Source organism: Pseudonaja textilis, chromosome 9, assembly GCF_049901715.1.
Source record: "Pseudonaja textilis isolate UNSWEBS1 chromosome 9, rPseTex1.2, whole genome shotgun sequence".
Taxonomy (NCBI): Eukaryota; Metazoa; Chordata; class Lepidosauria; order Squamata; family Elapidae; genus Pseudonaja; species Pseudonaja textilis.
Window position 1 is genome coordinate 2,573,839 of NC_141998.1, and position 19,630 is coordinate 2,593,468.

At 40.1% G+C, this 19,630-nt stretch overlaps 1 protein-coding gene and 1 long non-coding RNA gene across 4 annotated transcripts; one reads left to right on the forward strand and one right to left on the reverse strand.

Annotated features, from left to right (window-relative positions):
• Positions 1 to 673: 673 nt before the first annotated feature.
• Positions 674 to 17,125, reverse strand: VDAC3 (voltage dependent anion channel 3). 3 transcript variants are annotated; one of them, XM_087938838.1, is made up of 10 exons: positions 16,967 to 17,125; positions 8,507 to 8,624; positions 7,603 to 7,674; positions 6,999 to 7,048; positions 5,192 to 5,344; positions 4,302 to 4,354; positions 3,655 to 3,882; positions 2,678 to 2,828; positions 1,654 to 1,711; positions 674 to 1,225 (listed from the first exon to the last, which is right to left on the reverse strand). In XM_087938838.1, exons 2-10 carry the CDS (start codon positions 8,532 to 8,534, stop codon positions 1,134 to 1,136), a joined length of 885 nt encoding a protein of 294 aa, XP_087794964.1. In that variant the 5' UTR covers positions 8,535 to 8,624; positions 16,967 to 17,125; the 3' UTR covers positions 674 to 1,133. The 3 variants fall into 3 exon arrangements, with proteins under 3 accessions (XP_087794964.1, XP_026571067.1, XP_087794963.1); XM_026715282.2 differs by lacking the exon at positions 16,967 to 17,125 and adding an exon at positions 16,419 to 16,512; XM_087938837.1 differs by lacking the exon at positions 16,967 to 17,125 and adding an exon at positions 16,419 to 16,512 and having other exon boundaries at positions 5,192 to 5,336; positions 6,988 to 7,048.
• LOC148125008 (uncharacterized) lies at positions 17,099 to 19,340 on the forward strand. The gene is made up of 2 exons (XR_015744647.1): positions 17,099 to 17,927; positions 18,248 to 19,340. It is a non-coding gene; the product is annotated as an uncharacterized LOC148125008 (long non-coding RNA).
• Positions 19,341 to 19,630: the final 290 nt, after the last annotated feature.

The window sequence follows — 19,630 nt, forward strand, 5'->3', positions numbered from 1 at the left end:
TGGTTCAATTATTCCCAGTGGTTTTTGGTTTTTTTTTCTAAAAGGAGGAATAAGTGGATGTATTAAGCTTACTTTTTAAAATACATGATTAAAAGATAACACTCTGCCTTAAAGTCTTGCCTGAATCTTTTCCCAAGCCAAATGTCTAAGAGATCAGTTTTTTAAAAAAATTAACTGTACTCCAACTGCAAGAAAAAAAGAATCTTGTTTTTTTACAGACCAGATGGAAAAATATGTATTGTAATAAAGGCTATAAATTACTATTTTTAATACAGAAACAGACTTAACACAGTAGCTATTTTATTAATTTATTTGTTAAGCAGTATTGATAGTATCTGAAAGGCACACATTGTGATCATGCTATTCCTTGAGAGGGAAATAGCAAATATATATATATGTGCTGCTATTCACCATGTCTTTCTTCAGTGGTGAAAAAAAAGCTCATTTAACTTGCAACTACATTTATTCTCCATCAAGTGCTATATAAATGAATCTAGTTTTTCTATACTTGAGTGAGCAGTTTTAAAGAGTTTCCTTTGGCAGCAAAACTCTGAGTTTACAGAAAGAAATGTCATGCAATCCCCCTCCAACAATTATTTTGCTATCTTGGCTGGTTTGGTCCCAAACCAGAGAACATTCAGGATTTTAAAAGTAGCATTAATCAAACAAAGGATTGGGTTCCAAATGTGATTTCATTTATTTCCATTTTGATGCAAAACCAAAGCTTTCACTACAGAGAGCAGTTTTACAAAAGGTCGTGAAATGTCGGACATGCACGATGTGATGAAGTAACACAGAAGGATGGGAAGAGTGGGAGATTCTTCCTTTAACCAGATGCTATGCTGTCTTCCAAGGAACACACTTAAAATAACTGAAGAACTGAACTGAAATGTAGCATTACAACTTCCATGTAACATTACAACCATTACAACTTCCATGCATTCCTTCAAGTATTGCCCTTCATTAGGTTGCACTCTCCAGACTTCAGTGTTGGGGGGTTACAACAATTCTTTGGAAGAATATCAAGTTCACGCTTTTTGAAGTTTCACAGAAGAGTTTAAGGCCAGAACACGTGGGGTTTATTTTCTCCTTCATCTTCCAAATAAAGATCTAATATTTCATCAAAACCTACATTAAGCTTCCAGCTCAAATCCCAGACCGATTTTATGGCCGCCAGTGCTGAAATTCTTGCCATCAATCAAAGTTGAGAGAGTCAACTTCACACCTGTCATTGTTAAAGAGAATACAGCAGAATTAGAGAATTAACAACAGGCAGGAGGAGAAAGGCTGGGAAAGGTGACGCACCGAATGCCAGGTCTCAGATTCTAAGTTTTTGTTCAAACCACTATCGGTTTGCTGGAGAGTTTCAACGTAAGAAATCTCCAGACTAGCTTCCTTTGATCTAGCTATCTTCCCTTCATTTGCCCTTCAGTTCTTAGGACAGGATTCTCTCTTGGCATGGTGTCGTTAGAACACGTACTATTCTTGGCCAGATTCCACCCCTGGGATCCACATGGAATCCCACTTGAGCTATTCTGAATTGCAGCTGACATTGCCTGCACGTTTCCAAGCCGATGATCACAATCGCGAGAAGCTTTGTACGACTATTATTAAAAGGAAAAGCAAATCAGGAAAGCAAGATCGTTAACGTACCAGGTCGGAGAGTCTGAGTGTAACCAAGTCCAATGAGGCTGGCATTATTCACTTTGGCCTAGAAAGAAGTAAAAATGCAGCACATAAGTAAACACATGGGTTCCTCCCTAGGATTAACGTTTATGCGTGTATTTTGAACACTGAAGTTTTCGAGAACTAGAGCTAACCACTTACAGATAAGGAAAAGCTAGCAACAATTGCCTGTAAAAAAAAGTTTTGCTGTGCAAGGATTCTCCTTGACTGACCTTGGATAAAAGAATAGTTCCTACAACTATAGATATAAATCTTGCTGTTCTTACCATGTATATATATAAAACTGCTGGGAAATAACTAAGGAGGGGTTTTGTTCAGTCTAGAGGCCATAAAATTACTTAATTGCCCACATTCATTGGTAAATAAATAGCTAAAGTTGTTAGCGGTAAAGAGATAATAAAATTGCATTTTTTCCTACTCAAATTCCAAGATCTTTTGAAGTCTATCCGTGAATCCCAGGTTAAGGACACTTAGCTTAAAGCTACCATCAGCAAACGATCCTATTCACAAACTTATTTGTAAGCTAGTGGTGTTCACTGAAACATAAAAAACAGTTCTAAAAGAAGGTCCCCAAAGGAAAGTTTAACATTAGTGTTTCCGATCATGGTAATAAATTAAACTAATTAAAAATGTCCTCTGTTCCAAATTCTAAACTAAGAAGTAGCAAAACCAGGGGCAACGCATTCAGAGAGGAGGTTCAGAAATCTTGCTTGATGATGGTTTAGTGAGATGCAAATAGTCTGTGCTTGCCCTCAATTCTGCTGTTCAATGTCACATCATACTTGGCCATGGCTAACAAAGCCAACCTCAAATCACAGTTCCTGAAGCTGGCTTAAACTGAAATTAACCACAGCTTCAGAAAAATCATTAACCAACAAGGAGTTTCCAAACTTGTAAGTAAACAGGAGGAAGAGAGAAGGGAGAGAAAGAGAGAATATGACACCCAAACGACACCATTAACAATATTGTAGAAAATGGGCAAAATTCTTACCGAGACAGAGGCTTTGTCATCCAGCTGGTATTTGGAGGCAATGCCAAACCGAGTGTTATTACTACCAGCAGTCCAAGCAAGACTTACAGCTGTTTCAACCTTGTTGTTAACCTTCTGGTAGATTGAGCCACCAAATTCAGTGCCATCATTCCTGTTGGTAACAAATCCGAAGAAATTCCATTTCTGCCCTTACTTTTCTGCCTCAATTCAACCCACCCAACCACACAGACAGTCACCCCTTTTGCTTCCCCTCTTCTTCCGTAAACAGAAACTGACAACGCGTTTGAAAAATAATCTAGCTGAATAATTTTCCTCTGGCCTTGGCATTCTTTTAATGTATCCAACACCTCAGGGCAAGGTGATGTAAAAAGAGATTCCTCGGGAACATTTGGAATTGAAAAGGTTACAAAAAGATGGGATTTCTCCCAGCTGTACCAGGGGATGGAACCAAAAAAAATCACTTAATTTGCAAAATCAGAAGTTTGGTTGCACTTTTTCCAACCAACACGCTTTATTCAAAGACCCTCTGAGCTTTCACCAGATCCTTCCAAATTCCTGATTATTGTTTTTTTTTTTTGCCACAGCCTTCTTCCTACAATCTTTGTATAAGTCATAGTGTAGATACAGGGAAGAAAAACTGGGCAGAAATAAAAGTTAGTCCAAATTCTTCAGGATGGACATTGCTACAATCAGCTGTGTCTGCACTCTCTGACACGGTCAGCTATTCTCAAAATGTAGGACCTGTTTCAAATTTTACCAAATAAAAAGCTTCTCAGCTGCTTCTCTTATCAAAATCTCAACTGACAATTAGAAAAGAAACCTCCTTTCAGGCACAGCAAGACTTCATGTAGTCTGAAGTCTGCACTCCCCCCTCAACTACCAAGGACACACATCTGTTCAACTGTAATATTTAATCTCATTCACACACATGCATGTTCAGCCCACACACCTCCTCCTCCTCCTCAACCAGTACTTACACATTTGTATGCAGCTGGAAATCTGCTGCCTTGTAACCCAAGGCGAAATTATTCTGTGAAAGTTTGGATTTAGCTGTGTCAAAAGCCATCTGATAGCCAGCCAGCCAACCATCATAGCCCAAAACAGCCCAGCCATGAATGGTTGGTCCTGAAAGATCGATGTCAACGTTACAACCTAAATTTATATATTCTCGTTTGTAAGATGTCTTCAACTTCCCACTTTTCTTCCTGGCAAAGGGGAGGTGAAGAAGGAGGAGGAGAAGAAGAAGAAGAAGAAAAAAAATGGGAGTCAGGCGGTCTAGTAGACGATGTTTTATTGGCATTTTCTACAACATTTGAAGGATCAAAGTTCTGCCAACTCAAATGTTATGAAAAAAGCAACGAAGTCCCTGCAATAGTTAGAAGGCACCTACGGGATCCTCAAACTATATTTTATCGACACGTTAGAGACATTTTTAAATGCATGTAGAAGGACAAGCATTTTCTAGAACAACTCATCTCCCACAGCCTGGTAATTTTCCCAAAGTGCCTGGAGTTTGAGGAGAGAGAGGGTGTCCTCTGGGATTTAGGAAAGCTGTCTGGATGTTATACCACATCCTATGGGGGAAGGGATGTAATGATAAGAGGCCTTTCAGAGGAATACTTACCCTGTATTTGGTACAAACATGGTTTCAAGACTTAACTTCATTCCCTCAGCCAACTGCAATGAAGAAAGGAAATGAATACATTTGGGGGGTTTTTTCTCCCCACAACATGGATTACACTTATTTTGGATCCTCTACTTAACATTTCTTGTTCTCTCAGTAAATGGCAGTAGAATCGTAACACGAACAAATGAAAGAACTGCTGTAACTGGTGTCCTAAAAGCTGTGTTTTGATTTTACAGACAAGGCACAGCTCTCATTTACCATTAATGCATGAAGCTCCTGGATTATTGGAAACTGAGCATTCGCCTCTCAATCACCCAAGCAGTATCCAATTAGCATTGCTGTGTACATACACTAAATGACATACTTCTTCAATTACCAGAGGGTTAACTGTGAGTCAAAAAAGAATGGAGGAACATCTTAAAATCTCCCCCAAATTAGGATTCATGGAATTCACAATTTCCTCAGATTTTTCACTCAGAACTCACCTTCCTAATCTTTAGATACTAGGAAACAAATCCACCCAATGCTCATCCTCAGATTTTAATTCTCCAAGGATTTCCCCTGATCTAGTGCTACTCATGGCCATTTATTATTTATTTACTAATCAAATTTACACATTGCAATCACAACAGTTCACAAAATAGGGAAATGTACACTAACAGTGTAAGACATAGCATAATGTTACTCTGATTATCTTTAATGTTGTATAGATTAGTATGAACATCTGATCTAGGAAAAATGTGGGACAAAATGATTTTTTTAAAATATTTCCTCTATAATACACGAAATTTATTTTAATCTGGACTGTGCACAGAATAAATTAAGCGCAATTAATAGTACTAACTATTAAGACCAGATGTGTCTTAGCCTAAATTCCCCATTCTTACCTTATCTTCCATGGTGAGCTCTGTGCCTAAGGTGTTATCAGTGTTCCATTTCTGAGCGAATGTAAGTCCATAATCTTTAAACTTATACTTAGTCTCAAGGTTGCCTGAGGCTTTGCCTGTGTCTGTATTGGAAGAGCCACTAGTAGTAAATTCCTGTAAACAAATTACATTTATCTTAAATTGCAAAGATTTGGGTTTTTAACATGCAATTTTGACAAAATTATGCAATCTCCATCTATAACAGGGTGTCCAATCTTGGCAACTTTAAGACTTGTTACTTCAACTCTCAGAATTCCCCCATGCTATGCTAACCTTGCCAAAGTTGGACACCCCTGATCTACACTTCCTGTGCAGCATTATAAATGTAATCTGAATTTCAAGACCGTATCAAGATATAGTTCCCCTGTCCGAGGTCTTATAATTCAGCGTGTGCCATGACACCGATAAAATTATACTACTATTGATCCGTTAATATTGATAGTCTATTAATTCAGCATCAAGCTTTCCTGATTCTTTTCATTCTGGAGCCCTGGACTTAAGTTTCAAAACTCCCTCGCAAGAAAATCCGTGCTGATTTCGCTCCGTGCCTTCCCTAGTAGCCTGCTCTTTGGAAGAGCAAATGTCAGAGCATGAGAGGGTATCAGAAAGAGAGAAATATTCCCCATCCATTTCCGGCAAGTGCCCTACTCCCTCGTTTCAGCCATGCCCTACAGAGGGGAACAAAAATAATGCTGCCCCTCCCTACTTCAGTAAAACAGAATGTACTTAAAACTATCATACATTAGATCATGTAATACAAGACAGACACTATAAAATCGAATGTGAGGCCGAAGAAATAAATCCCATTATTCCAGGTTAATATATCTTAAGTGTTGCAAAGATGTAGAGGATGGTCGGCCTTTCTGTGGTTGGCCAATGCCATACAAAGCTACTGGAAGAAATCATCTTTCACTCCCCCACCACCCCCCGAGACAAATTTCAAAAACTGAACTCCCCACTAGAAATTCCACACTGTGGTATAGATGCAAATTTAAAAAAAAAACCTTCCAGAAAATATGCAAGATTTACAATTAATCTGATCAGGGTTTAGGCCCTTGGACTGCTTGTAATAGTCAAGCCCAATTCAAGAATTAGTGAGAATTTCTAAGGCAGGTGAAGAATTTACACAGAGTTGGGGAATGGTGGTGTGTGTGATACAATATGGGAGAATACTTTATGCCAATCTCTCATTCTTTGGACAGTTCCAATATAAATGGTTCTTCTTAATAATGCAACACTTAGAGCCTGTTTATCACATTTTTTTAACCCTCGGAATGGCTTAGAGACAAACTAGATTATGGTCTAAATAAATAAACCTTAACAAAAAGCATATAGAAGAGAATATAGTGTATTCTTACCAGCTAATTATACATCCAAAAACAGTGTTGCATGAAAAAAGGGGGAAAAATTAAATTAGCGCTGTTAATTCATCTGTAAAATTTGATTAATCCTATATATTACTATTTATATCTGGATTTCCAATTATATTAATCATATTATATATTCCTTCAATTATTTATCTCTCTTGGTATAATTGTTCCGAGTATAGCAGACAAATGTATAAAACTGCCATCAATCAAAATCTTCGCCAGTTACTAGATACACACTCCAAATTATTAAGCTCTGAAAAAGTCAACTCACAAAACACTGATAGGGAGATAAGATTTGGGGATTCTACGGTAAAAAGGAATATTTGTAGGAACTACTTTAGTATTTACACAGATTTTCCTAGATGTTCCAGAAATTATTTAATAAAGTCACGGCTTACCACTCCACTGGAAGACTTGGTCTTCAAATCTAACTTGACCATTCCAAACCCTAAAATTAAGACATACCAGAATAAATGATGTGATAAACAACATATATTTGTCTGAAATAGTTATGGACGAAGGCAACATGACCATGTCATTTAACAACAGGAATTCCTGACCCTGTCCTGCTCTTCTGAAGTTCCTACCTTGCTCAGGAAAAATCTATAGGTTTATCTGTCCCCACAGAAACACTTGAAATAAGTAAGTTACCATTCTCAGAAACTGAATTATTAATAACTGTAGTTTTTTCCAAAATTATGACATCTGAAAAGATATCAATTTTATTAACTGCTGACCTCTGCTATTATATTCCCTTTATATTTATATATTCCCACAATTACTGGTCTAAAAAAATAACATTTTTAAAATGCTTGAGTCCTGAACACTGCAAAAAATCTTGCAAGTCTGTTGTCCAATGATAACCAACATTTTTTTTAAAGTCACCTGAAAACAGGTTTTCCCTAAGAGACAAGTAGTACCAGAGTATAATTTTTCTAGACAGCCAATCTAAGGCTGAGGTGAAAAGAACAAAATTGGGTTTGTGGGCATTATGTTACTCACCATATCCTTTGTTGAATATATCCCTAGCGGATTTCCCCAGGTCACAATAAGCTGGTGGAATATTCATGGGGTCTACAAAAAGCACGATTACAACAGATTCAGAAATAAGTCAAGCATTCACACATGGACACAACTTAAAGTAGTGGTTCACAATTCCATATATCACAAGTGATGACGTCCTGACAGTCTATTCACAAAACTTCAGGGATACAAGACTTGTGAAGAATACTGTTCTGTTGAAAAACACAACCCCTAACAATTGGATTAGACTCCAGCAATACATTTCTTCCTCCCTCATACATCCTTCCAACAATAGTATTATGACTTGTTTCAAGAATTCGCCACTCCTGCCCTTCCTTCACGTATTTTTGATCCCAACTTTCTTGACTCTTCTACAAGAAATTTCCAGGCCTGTGGGAAGCCAGAAGTTGGAAAGTGAGTTGAAGTTCAACAGGATATCTTATTTCTTTGAAAGGAAATATTGCTTTCTTCCTGATTTGGGACCCTGGGACCTGTCTCTTTATATTAATAAATTAGCACTAAATCGGCTTGCTGGTTTTGTTGTGTCAATCTCTTGCCTTGTTTTTCCACTAACAAAAATGAAATGCTGTTCACTACAACCTTATTGCTATTAAGCATGTTTTCCAGCTTCTCCAAAAATGTAATATTTTTTCCCCCCTGAAATTAGCTCAACAAGAATCTCAGTCTTGCCAGACATGGCTTCTAATATGGCCCCTCAGAAGACAAGCAAGAACTCCTTGCAAAGGTTCACAGCAGTAACTTTCTTATTAACATACACCATCCCAGGACTCTTGGTTTCTAATTATTTACTTGAAACATCTGAATGTCAGTAACACATTTATGCAGACATTTTTTAGAGAGCAAGAGTGAGAAAGAGACCTACCTGAGACTCTAGGGGGACAGGCGAACATGGTTGCAGACTCTGTAGTTCACAGCTTAGCTCCTAAATCATTTACTTCTCACTGTGAATCTACAGAAGGACTCTCCTCTTTTAAGTATACCTGCCAAGTACATGAGAGGGAAAAAGTGTTATCATTAAAGTATAGTACACTTGCAGCGAAAGACCTGCAAGATAAAATATTTTTATACATAATCCAAGTTTACCTTTATAAAAAAATAAACATACTGTATGTTTAATATTCTCAAAATTCTGAACTCCTAATCCTAAATTTGATGTACAGTTAGAATACTGTTCCAATAAAGAGGATCTAATGCATTCCTAGGCAGGATCATGCACCCAATGCAGCATTATATTTAATACCGTGGAAATTCACATCACAGTTTTATTAGAGCACAATATTCCGGCATGACTCTAAATCGGTTTCCATTTCTCAGTTTAAACATATTTCACATAATACCTTTGGCATCCCTATCTTTTAGGTCCCAATAAGTTGAAAAGATTTCTTGGAGAATGGTTTTGATTAACCTCAAAACACATTTGAACGTGCCAGCAACATACTAATTCAAAATATTATTTTCAGTGACACCAACTTCTATGAAAATCGGAATCAGCGTATTGTTAAGTGCTAGATGCAGATTTTCATACTATACCATAACTTTTTGACCAGGTATTCCAGTTTCTCTGAAAAATGCATATTTACGTAAATTTGGATTATTAATTCCAACCTAGGTTCTTTCTATCGGAAAGATTCTGGCTGTGAAAAGTGACAGACACTACTGGCTTTATCCTAAATAAAATTCCAAAGACTAAGCACACACCCGCTCCAAATATATAGGAAGCCATCATGGACAACCTATGTGAAGAGAGCAGTGTCATGCAAAATATGCCATTTATTTATTTAATCAAATGAATGTAACCACTTATCTCACCCAAAGGGACTCTGAATGGTGTGCAATAAAGCCAATGATTTACCCATATTGTAAAATCAATTAAAACAATGACATTAATTATTAAAACCAAGTTCATGAGAGGTTTAAAATCAGAATGTTACATGTTGTGCGGTCTTCCTACTGTCTAAGGCATCCCCAGGCCTGATGAAGAAACCATGTTCTGAGAGTTTGATGCAACTATCTAAAGGGACATTCTAAGTGTTCCAATAATAGTGTGACCTTGAAGCGTTCCACTTCTGGAACACCTAGGCGGGTCTACTTTGAAGTCAGACCATTACTGGACACTTGGAATAGGCTTGTTTTGATGTAATAATCTATTCCATAGTCAGAACAGTGTGATAAAAAATTTTTTGTATATTTCTAAGCACGAGATTGTGTGCATTTGAGGGGTGCGCATGTACAATAAGAAAGTACTCTTAACATTGAGGCGGGAAGGTTTTTTTAAAAGGTATTCAAAAATGTAAAAGCATCACAGATGCCTGCTTCCTCCAGAATATATAGTACTTTCCATCTGAATGCTGGCATAATGGATGGTACAGGAACATTTCTTGAGCAGGATTCAAAAAAGAAGTCACACTCTTTGTTTTAATACATTCGCTGAGAATTTGTAAGCAAAGCAATCTGCCATTTTGGACTGACCATCAGAAAGACTACGGATAGGACACAACTCTGTGTAAGCTTCCACACAGAACGTAAGGAGAGGTGATAAGTGAAGAACAGACAGGTCAGCAAAAGCAGCGCTCTCGCATTCAGCACTCCTGTCGGTTCCTAACCTTACCCTTTACTATTCTCTGCAAGTTAATTATTCCCCAAACTTGCAGACGTCTTTTAAAAAAACAGGGATTCAGGCTAAGCCTTACCATTCTTTGCATTAATTCTTGTCACAATAAAGGATTCTTCCAAAAATATACATCACTCAGCAAAAAAGTACATAGAAACGTTCTTCTTTTGTAAGTGTTTATGACAGGCACACCTTCTGCTATTTAGTTAGTATAATCCTTTTTCAGTTCTAACAGAACAACTGAGTTGGAAGGGACCTTGCAGGTCATCTAGTCCAACACACACAGACAGACACACACACACCCCGCCCAAGCAAGAGACTCTACACCCATTTCTGACAGATGGCAGCCCAGTCTCTTCTTGAAAGCTTCGAGTGATGAAACTCCTCCTTGTTTCTGTCCTCCTCATTCCAACTGACGCTTAGATAAAAGTCACTTTGCTACAGAAAAAAAGACAGGACTAAGAGTATCTTGTACAGATTGAGTGTAAGTATGGACAAGCGATTCTCATCTCCACCCCACCCTCCACCCCATCACTTCCTGTATCTGCTAGGCTGATCTGGAATGATCACCTCACGTTTAGGAGAATATAAACGGGATATGTTTTCTTGGCTTGGCCAAGAAATCCAACTTAGGAGAGGGGAACAAATAACTAATGCAATTTCCAGAGTTAGAATCTAGACTATTAGAAAAATGTGCTGGTTTCAACTACCTTCAATCTGTATCATTTCTTAGGTGGAAAAAAATGCATCACTTTCCAATAAAAAAAAATAAACTGTGTTGCTAAGTCATTACTTTAAGAACACAATTCAGAAAACTCACAATCTTGGGGGAAGGTTTGGAGGGATGCATCCTCCATTTTGAATTCAAAGCATCACTTGCTAATTAAAAATGTTATGCTGATTGTCTCATTCATGGAGTTTTTGCAAAGGGCGTTTCAAATCATAGCCCACTCCATTTTTCCCCCCTGCACGTGACTACTTTGAATAGCTTCTACTCAAGACTGCTAGTAGAGAAAACATGAATTTTGAGTAAGAAAGCAAAATTCACTCTTGCACCGATGCTGTGCTCGACTGAAACTATACCACGTAGCTCAGTCTTACCAGATGTTGGTTTATGGTATGAAACTACAAGATCAGCACCTTACTGATTTTCAACAGCGGTGCTTGCCACAAGCTTAGGTGCTTCTGTGAATGACAACATTATAAGGTGAGCTCAGAATGGAGTGCTGTTTCAGACGGGTACTGCAGCGCAGCATTTCCACAAGGGGTTACGGTACCAAAAAGTTCAAATAAAATCCCTTGCAAAATTCATATCAATTGCAAGCTGCAACTACTAGGGCCTTTTAAACTAAGTTGTGTCAACTCATCATACAATAGTTTTGAAAATAAACACTGGAATTGAGTTACTTCCTATTTTACCCTTAGGATAAAAGAATCTGTTTCCTTGAGGCACCAGTAAATTCCCTTTTAAATTGATGTAACACATATGGGGAGAGTTTTAGCGCAATCTTCCTATCACCTACTATAAATGAATTGCTTTAATAACCTAGATCAGGGGTGTCAAACTCACAGCCCACGGGCCAGATGCATTACGTGCTGATCACGCCCACCCCTAGTTTAGCGAAGGGGGAAAAAGTCCTGACACATCACGTGACACCCCTGACCTAAATGAACCATAAAGTACTGTAACCTATATATCTTTGGTTATTTGGGTTTTCTCCCACGTAAAACGGAGTATCTAGGCGATGTTTCAACAAAGTCTCATTCATCATCTTCAGGCTTGTGTCTTCGGCTTTGTGCTTCTCGGAGTAATGTGAGCTTGCAGCTGCTTCTTCCTTTTAACTGCTAGTGGGGGTGTGACTTGATTGGGTGGGGGCTTGGCTGCATTCTGATTGGGTGGGGGTGTGTTCTCATTGGTTGGGGGTTTGGCTGTGTTCTGATTGGCTGGGGGTGTATTCTGTTCAGGTGGGGGCTTGGTTGTGCTCAGGTTAGTCTTAGTTGCTGGGGGATTTGAGCTGGTGAGCTGTGATCCTGTTGTTTGGCTTGGTGTTCGTGGTCGTGCCGCATCTTCATGGTGGGCGTCAGTTCGCTTCACGTATGGGTCGGAGGGGGTTGAAGCGGGTAGTGATGCAGCTGCGGTACGGCTTCTGGTCTGTGGTTGTGTCTCATCTTACGTGTGGGTGTGAGTCTGCTTTCTACGTGGAAGTGTGGTGGTAGCATCTTGTGTGGCCCTCGTGGTTGTGGGTCTGGTGTCATTTTTTATGTTAGGTACTCGTTTGTTAATGAGGGCGGGTTTCCAAATGGCTGGTAGGCGGGAGGTATCATCTCGTTTATTCATGCTGTGTGGGCCTTTTTCTATCTCTATGGCTTCTCTGATTATTCTGTTGTTGAAGTGTTCGATTTTGGCGATAGTTCTGGTATTTTTAAAGTCAATCTCATGTCCTGTGGCTTTGAGGTGTTGGACCAGGGAAGAGGTCGGTTCTTCTTTTTTGATTGAGTTCTTGTAATTCTTCAATGCGTGCACTTATTCTTCTGTTAGTTTGTCCGATGTATGTGGTGGGACAGGCTGTGCAAGGGATTTCGTATACTCCTTGGTTTTCTAACTTGATTTTGTCTTTAGGGTTTCTTAGGATGGTGGATATTTTTCTGTTTGTGCACAATGCTGTTTTAATGTTGTGTTTTTGGAGGCTCTTGCTGATTTTGTCTGTAGTGCCTTTTATATACGGGAGGAGGGCTTTGCCGTTCTCTTGTTCTCTGTCTTGGATTTTGGTTGGGGTTTCTTTTTGGATTAGGTGGGTAATCTTCTTTCTTTGGAATCCATTGGCTGTTAGCATGTTAGTGAGAGTGTGTAGTTCAGTTTTTAGTTCAGTGTGTGTGTGTATATGATTTATGTTCACACAACTCTAAATAAACATTGAATGTGTGTAGGTATTCCTAGATACAACCACCTGCTGATTCACAATAGCCCCAGGTATTAAAACTGAAGCACTTTATATACATGGTACAATACATGCATCCTCAAATACAGTCTCACATATGATTTAATAGAAGCCTTAGAATATATTGCAAGAGGTGAACTAGACAAAGGACTAGAACACTTTTTGAATATGTTGGGAATACAACTTTTCACCTTTTAACCACTTTTTAATTTTGTTTTTAAAAGATTAGAATACCAGGGTAGCCAGTAGGTTTTTTAAAAAATTCATTTGTAGATTGTGACATCATTGCTGACTTCACAGTACATGTAATTCCCCATATGTGACCTAATTAGGGATAAGGCATTATTGCACGCTCTAATTCATTCATTCATTCTTTTTTTGAACAAAGTTAAATATTTGACCAAACTGAGCAGAATGACATAAGGTGACAGATAGATCGGGGAGTACTTATTTTTTTGAGTTCCTGATAAAAAGTCAGAATATACATACGATAAATAAATAAAGATCTCCATTCAACCAAAAAGCCCTCTATGGCCTGAACCTTGTAAACTTTCAAGATTTTAAAATTTGGCTTTGCCCACCCCAGGTGTTAAACTAGAATGATGGATGAGACAATCTTTTGGGAATGCATAATTGGAGAGTCCTGGCTGTATGTCATTTACATGAGTTTCTGAATTTATATTCTTGATGCTGTATGGCTTTTGGTTGCAATATAGCATTACTTTCTTTGGGATTTTCTTTGATGCTACCAATCATGAATCCATTGGGTCACTTTATGTTATGAACACATGCCACTCAAAGCTATTTTGAAGGATATAATTCAAACATTATTTATACCACTTTCCCACTAGGTCCTATCATCTCCTTTAAAAATGACTATAAAGTAGTTTACACAAGCATGTTGGTAACCTGCTGCTTGAAACAAGAGGACATTCTTCAAATGTTTTTATCTTACCCTATCCCCCTGAAAGATCAGATTAAAAAATGAACCAAGCACAATCGCCCAATAATCATGCTAGCTGAAGTCTGGGTAGTAGCCTGATAATCCATCCAGATGGCACCATGTTGGGCAATTCTACATAAAACTGAGTTGGATGGACAGACAGACATCCAGCCCGGTTTAAGGCAGCTTCTTAAATTCTACTTTTTAAAACTTAAGAGGTGATCAACATCCTTTCCATAGCTGTATGGATCATATTCTGCTACCTTACCTTCCTCGCCAAGAAAACAAGTCACTATATTGGTCCCTCCAATGTTGACCTGTACAGCCACCCTTGTCAGAAAACACTTTCTGCAGGGCGCTCACTGAGTCTCTTTTCCATGCAAGGATCTGAACCTCAATCTAGTCTCACGCTCCATCTCCCGTTTCATTTACAGCCCAAGCCTCTCCAACTCTAACCCAATATTATAACCAATCCTTTCCCAGACACGTCAGAGTGAAATTCCTAGCAAACACACCTGTTTGTGTTTTGGAACACAAGGTCGGAAGGTTTGGAACCTACCCATCTTGCACAAAGATGTCGTTGCTTCCTCCCTGCTGCCCCTCCATGGCAGCCTATGCCCTCAACATACTAAACCAAACCCCAAGGTTAATAAACCAAAATGGCTCCTACCAAGCCAAAGTAAACAATGCCCATTATGACCTCATGGGATACACCTGTCTCCACACCAACCCTCAAGGTGAGGTGTCACGTGTTGAGTTTTGGCTTGGCATCATGCTTTGTTTTATTTATTTGTATGTATCCCACTTTATTTTTACAAATAACTCAAAGTGGTGAACTTATCTAACACACTTCCTATCATGGTTTGTTTTATTTATATCCCACTTTTATTTTTTACAAATAGCTCAAGGTGGCGAAGTTATACTCAACACACCTTCCTATCATGCTTTTATTTATATTCCACTTTCGTTATTTTTACACAAAAAGGTCAAGGTGGTGAAGATATCCAACACACCTACCTATCATGATTTGTTTTATTTATATCCCACTTTATTTTGACAAATAATTCAAGGTGGCAAACATATCTAACACCCCTTCCTATTGGGCTTTGTTTCATTTATTTATTTATATAGTTGTATGTATCCTTTATTTTTACAAATAAGGTGGCAAGGACATCTCTAACACACCTTCCTATCACACCTTGTTTTCTTTATTTGCATCCCTGTTTTGTTATTTTAACAAATAACTCAAGGGGGCAAAGATATATGCAAACCTTCTTATGGCATCAGGCTTAGTTTTATTTATTTTATATATCTATATCTATATCTGTATCTATATACACACACACGCACACAAAAAAATAATGTATATATATATATCCCCCCTTTGTCATGTATAGCTGAAGCCTCTCCAATTCTAACCCAATATTATAACCAATGACAAACAACTCAAGGCGGCAAATCTAACGCGCCTTCCTATCATGGTTTGTTTTATTTATTTGTACATTCCACACTGTTATTTGTACAAATAACTCAAGGTATGATCTAGCACATTTTTCAAGAAGAGCCTGGACTGCCTGCCATCGGTCAGAAATGGCGTAGGGTCTTCCTGCTTGGGCAGAGGAGGGGGAGGGGGGCTGGACTAGATGACCTCCAAGGTCCCTTCCCACTCTTGTTCCTCTGTAAACCTTCCTACAGTATCATGCTTTGCTTTATTTATTTATAAATAAATAAATGTTTATTTATATTTATTTATTTAACGTTTATTTATTTATTTATAAATAACTCAAGGTGGCGAAGGTATATCCCTCCCACCCACCAAAGTGGTGGCCCAGCCAGCACCCTCTATAACTGGACCCACTGGGGGGGTGGGGGTGGGGGTTACTGGGAGCTCCAGTTCCTTAACCTGCCAGGTACCAGTACCAGGTGCTTGTTCGGGAAGGGGCCCATAACGTCTCCCCGCTTTGGACCCCAGAAACGCCCCCCAGGCCTCTCATGTCGCCCCCCCCCACCCCCTCAGAACAGCCCCGACCTTCCCCAGAGAGAGCGAGGAAAGCGGGGGCGGGATGCTCAAGTATGGCCTTCATGGAGGTTAATATATTATATTGCAATAGAGATTAATATAATTAATATCCCCCCCCCCAATAGAGCCCTCAGGCGCCACCGCAGCCCTCGAGGCCTCCGCGTCCCCCACGAGTTCCAACCAGCCTCCCTCAGGCTGCCTCCTATGAGGGGGAGCGGAAAGGAGGTGGGGGAACCGGCTCCCTCGCCCCACCAGCCGCACCTCAGGGGCGCCTCTGCCGCCGCCGCCCGACCGTCCGTCCGTCCCTCCTTGTCAAGGCTGAAGGTCTCGCCTCTCGCTCTCCTTTCGTTTCCGCGCACCGCGCAGGCGCAACGCTCGAGGGCCCGGCTTTGGCCACGCCCTTTTGGCCGAACGCGAGATGCGGAGGAAGAGCGCAGGCGCGTCGATCTGGCCTCGCGCCTCTCGCCGCTCTCGCGCTGGTTCTTGCTCAGAGGACCGTCCCCCCTCCGTCTCCTCCTTTTTTTTTTTTCTTTTCCTTTTTTAACCGCGCACGCGCGCTAAGGCCTTCTACGGTTTCAAACTTCAAATGGAGAGCGGCTTGTTTTAATGGGGAGGAGGGGGAGGGGAGGGCGGGGAGCGCGGCAGCGGAATGCGGGGGGAGGGGAAGTGGCTATTCCGTAGGATGACGTCACCACAATAGCCCTCGCATTGAGACTTCTATGCCGCTTCTCAGTTCTTTCTAGGCCCCTCTGAGCGGTTTCCGGAGTCAGCAAATTGCCCTCAACAATCCGGCTCCTCCTTTTACCCACCTCGGAAGGACGGAAGGATCGAGCGGTCGGGATCGAACTGCTGGCTGTGCTCAGTTAGCCTGCAATGCTGCACTCTAACCACTGTGCTTCCTCCCTTCTTTCTGCTCATTTCCCTTCTTTCCTTCCTTCCCATCTTATCCCCGTCTTTTTCCTTTCCTTCCTTCCTTCCCATCTTTTTCCTTTCCTTCCTTCTTCCCATCTTTTCTTTCGTTTCTTCCCATCGTTTCCCCTTCTTTCCTTCCCTCCCATCTTTTCCCCTTCTTTCCTTCCTTCCCATCTTTTCTTTCCTTCGTCTTTTCCCCTTTTCCTTCCTCGTCTTTTTCCCTTCCTTCCTTCCCATCTTTTCCTCTCCCCTTTTCTTCCTTCCCATCTTCCCCCTTCCTTCCTTCCCATCTTCTCTTCCTTCCCAACTTTTTCCCTTCTTTCCTTCCTTCCCATCTTTTCCTTCTTTCTTTCCCCATCTTTTTCCCTCCCTTCCTTACCAGTAGCACTTAAGATTTATATACCGCTTCGCAATGCTTTACAGCCTTCTCTAAGCGGTTTCCAGAATCAGCCTCTTGCCCCCAACAATCCCGGTCAATAATTGCTTGGAACTTCCACTCAAGAAGGGAATTAAGGAGAGAAAAAAAACATTTCCCAAGGAGTGGGGATATTCTGGGTTATGCAATTGTCCTCTAATAAATTCATTAATTAAAACTTGTAATTAATCGTGACACCAGCAACTTGGTATGATTTGCATTTGATTTTGCATTCCTGAAATTATAGGATGGCTGCCCTGCGCAGGAGAAACCAAATGCAATGCAATGCAAGATGTACAGTATAAACCTCTTGCTCTCCAGCATGGTCTTCCCTCTTGTGGCGGCTTCAGATCGATGGGCTTTGTGGTCACGAGGCCTGGCTACAGCGGGAATCCGGGGGCTCCATTCCATCGGAACCAGCGGGACTTCAGTCACCGGAAGAGGTGCCATGGCAGATCTTCTTTAAGGAGGATGTCCGGATGGTCTTGCTTTGACCAGGCCTCCCAAGCCCCCACCTGCCTCCAAATTAAGATAGTGCCGTTTTCAGGGATCCACCCTGATAGGATGTAGCAAGTCATGGTGCAGAGACCAACTGCCCGGTGTTGGCCGCCTATTGCACTATTTATATGCATAATTTTGTATTTATTTTATTGTGTCATGGTTATCTAGTGTATATTAAAAGTGGCAACCCTTTGAGAGCTGAAAGCAACGTTTTTTTTAAAAAAAAGTGTGCCGATTGTCTACAAAGTGATAATCCTTCCAGATTCAGGCTGCAGAACCTCCGAAGGCCAGCAGAGGGCAGGAAAGGTGTCTCTTAGGCTCCCTAGTGGCCATCTGGAGTTTTGCTGCCACCAACAGGACCCTCCTAAGTAGCGCTGTTACATTGAATTAATGGGAACAGCCGGGTCAATCCAATCTAACCTTTCACCCAAATTCTACAAGGGAAACAAGCACCCAAAGGAACAAGATGCTCCTGGATTTTTTTCTGTTTTTAAATTATTTTACAAAAGGCGTTACAAAGGATCACTTTTGAACTTTGGAGCTGCTCAGAAGCCACTGACCTTTATAAACGGTTTCCTCTGTGGCGTACGTAGGATTTTTATGAGTCAACAGAGGATTGCAAAACCCGTCCTTTTGTTTACTGGGCGTTTTCGTATTTGCAGAAATGCATATAAACTTTTGATATTGTTGTTAGACAATCATATTAAGTCTACAATGGCCAAAACAAAAAATGGGAGTCAAAGGTTTCTATTGTTTAAAGAAAAGCCTGAATTGGAAGATGCTGCCAAATTCCTGTTTAAAGCCTCTAAATCAGGTTTCCAAACTTGGCAACTTTAAGACTGGTGGACTTCAACTCCCAGAATTCTCCAGCAAGCTATGCTGGCTGGAGAATTCTGGGAGTTGTGGTGCATCAGGCTTAAAAGTTGCCAAGTTTGGAGACTTCTGCTCTAAATACAGGTTTTTCTCGACTTATAACCAGTTGAGCCCAACTTTTCTGTTGCCAAGTAAGACATTTTGCCTCATTTTACTTTTCTTGCCGGTTAAGTCGGTTGCCAAGCACCTGAATTTTAATCGACTTAAGATGCCACAATTGGTCAGCGCCATGAAACCGTCAAACAGCTGCTAAACGAAACATTGTAAATTGAAGATTACCTGTATTTATTCCCCATAACAATGATAAAAGGGCCTCAAGAATTTCTGTGCTTGAAGTTTCTCTCCAAAGTATTACTGAGAAATGTGGGCCAGTGTTATTTGGAATGATTTTTTGTTAAAAACAGCATAAAAGTAACAATGCTTTTGGTATTAGCTCATCAAATTTGTCATGATTTTCTGTACAATAAAGTGTCCCATTTCTATTTTTCATGGTTGTGTCCTGTATATTAAATAGGTGCAATCCTGCTTTTTACTTTTGTCTGTTAACAAATGTTTAAAAATTGCATTAGTTTGTAATGTTTTAGTGTTTGGCTTTCCCCCTTATTTTTCGCATGAAGCCAAAATAGCTGCCTGCATTAATTAGTTAATTATTTGCTCAGCAAGACATGCAAATATTGCGTATTAAGAAGGCCATTTTCTTTGATTTCTAGGAACATTGGCACAGGGCAAGCATTGGAAGGCGTCCCAAGTTGATTACTAGAAAGATGCCAAT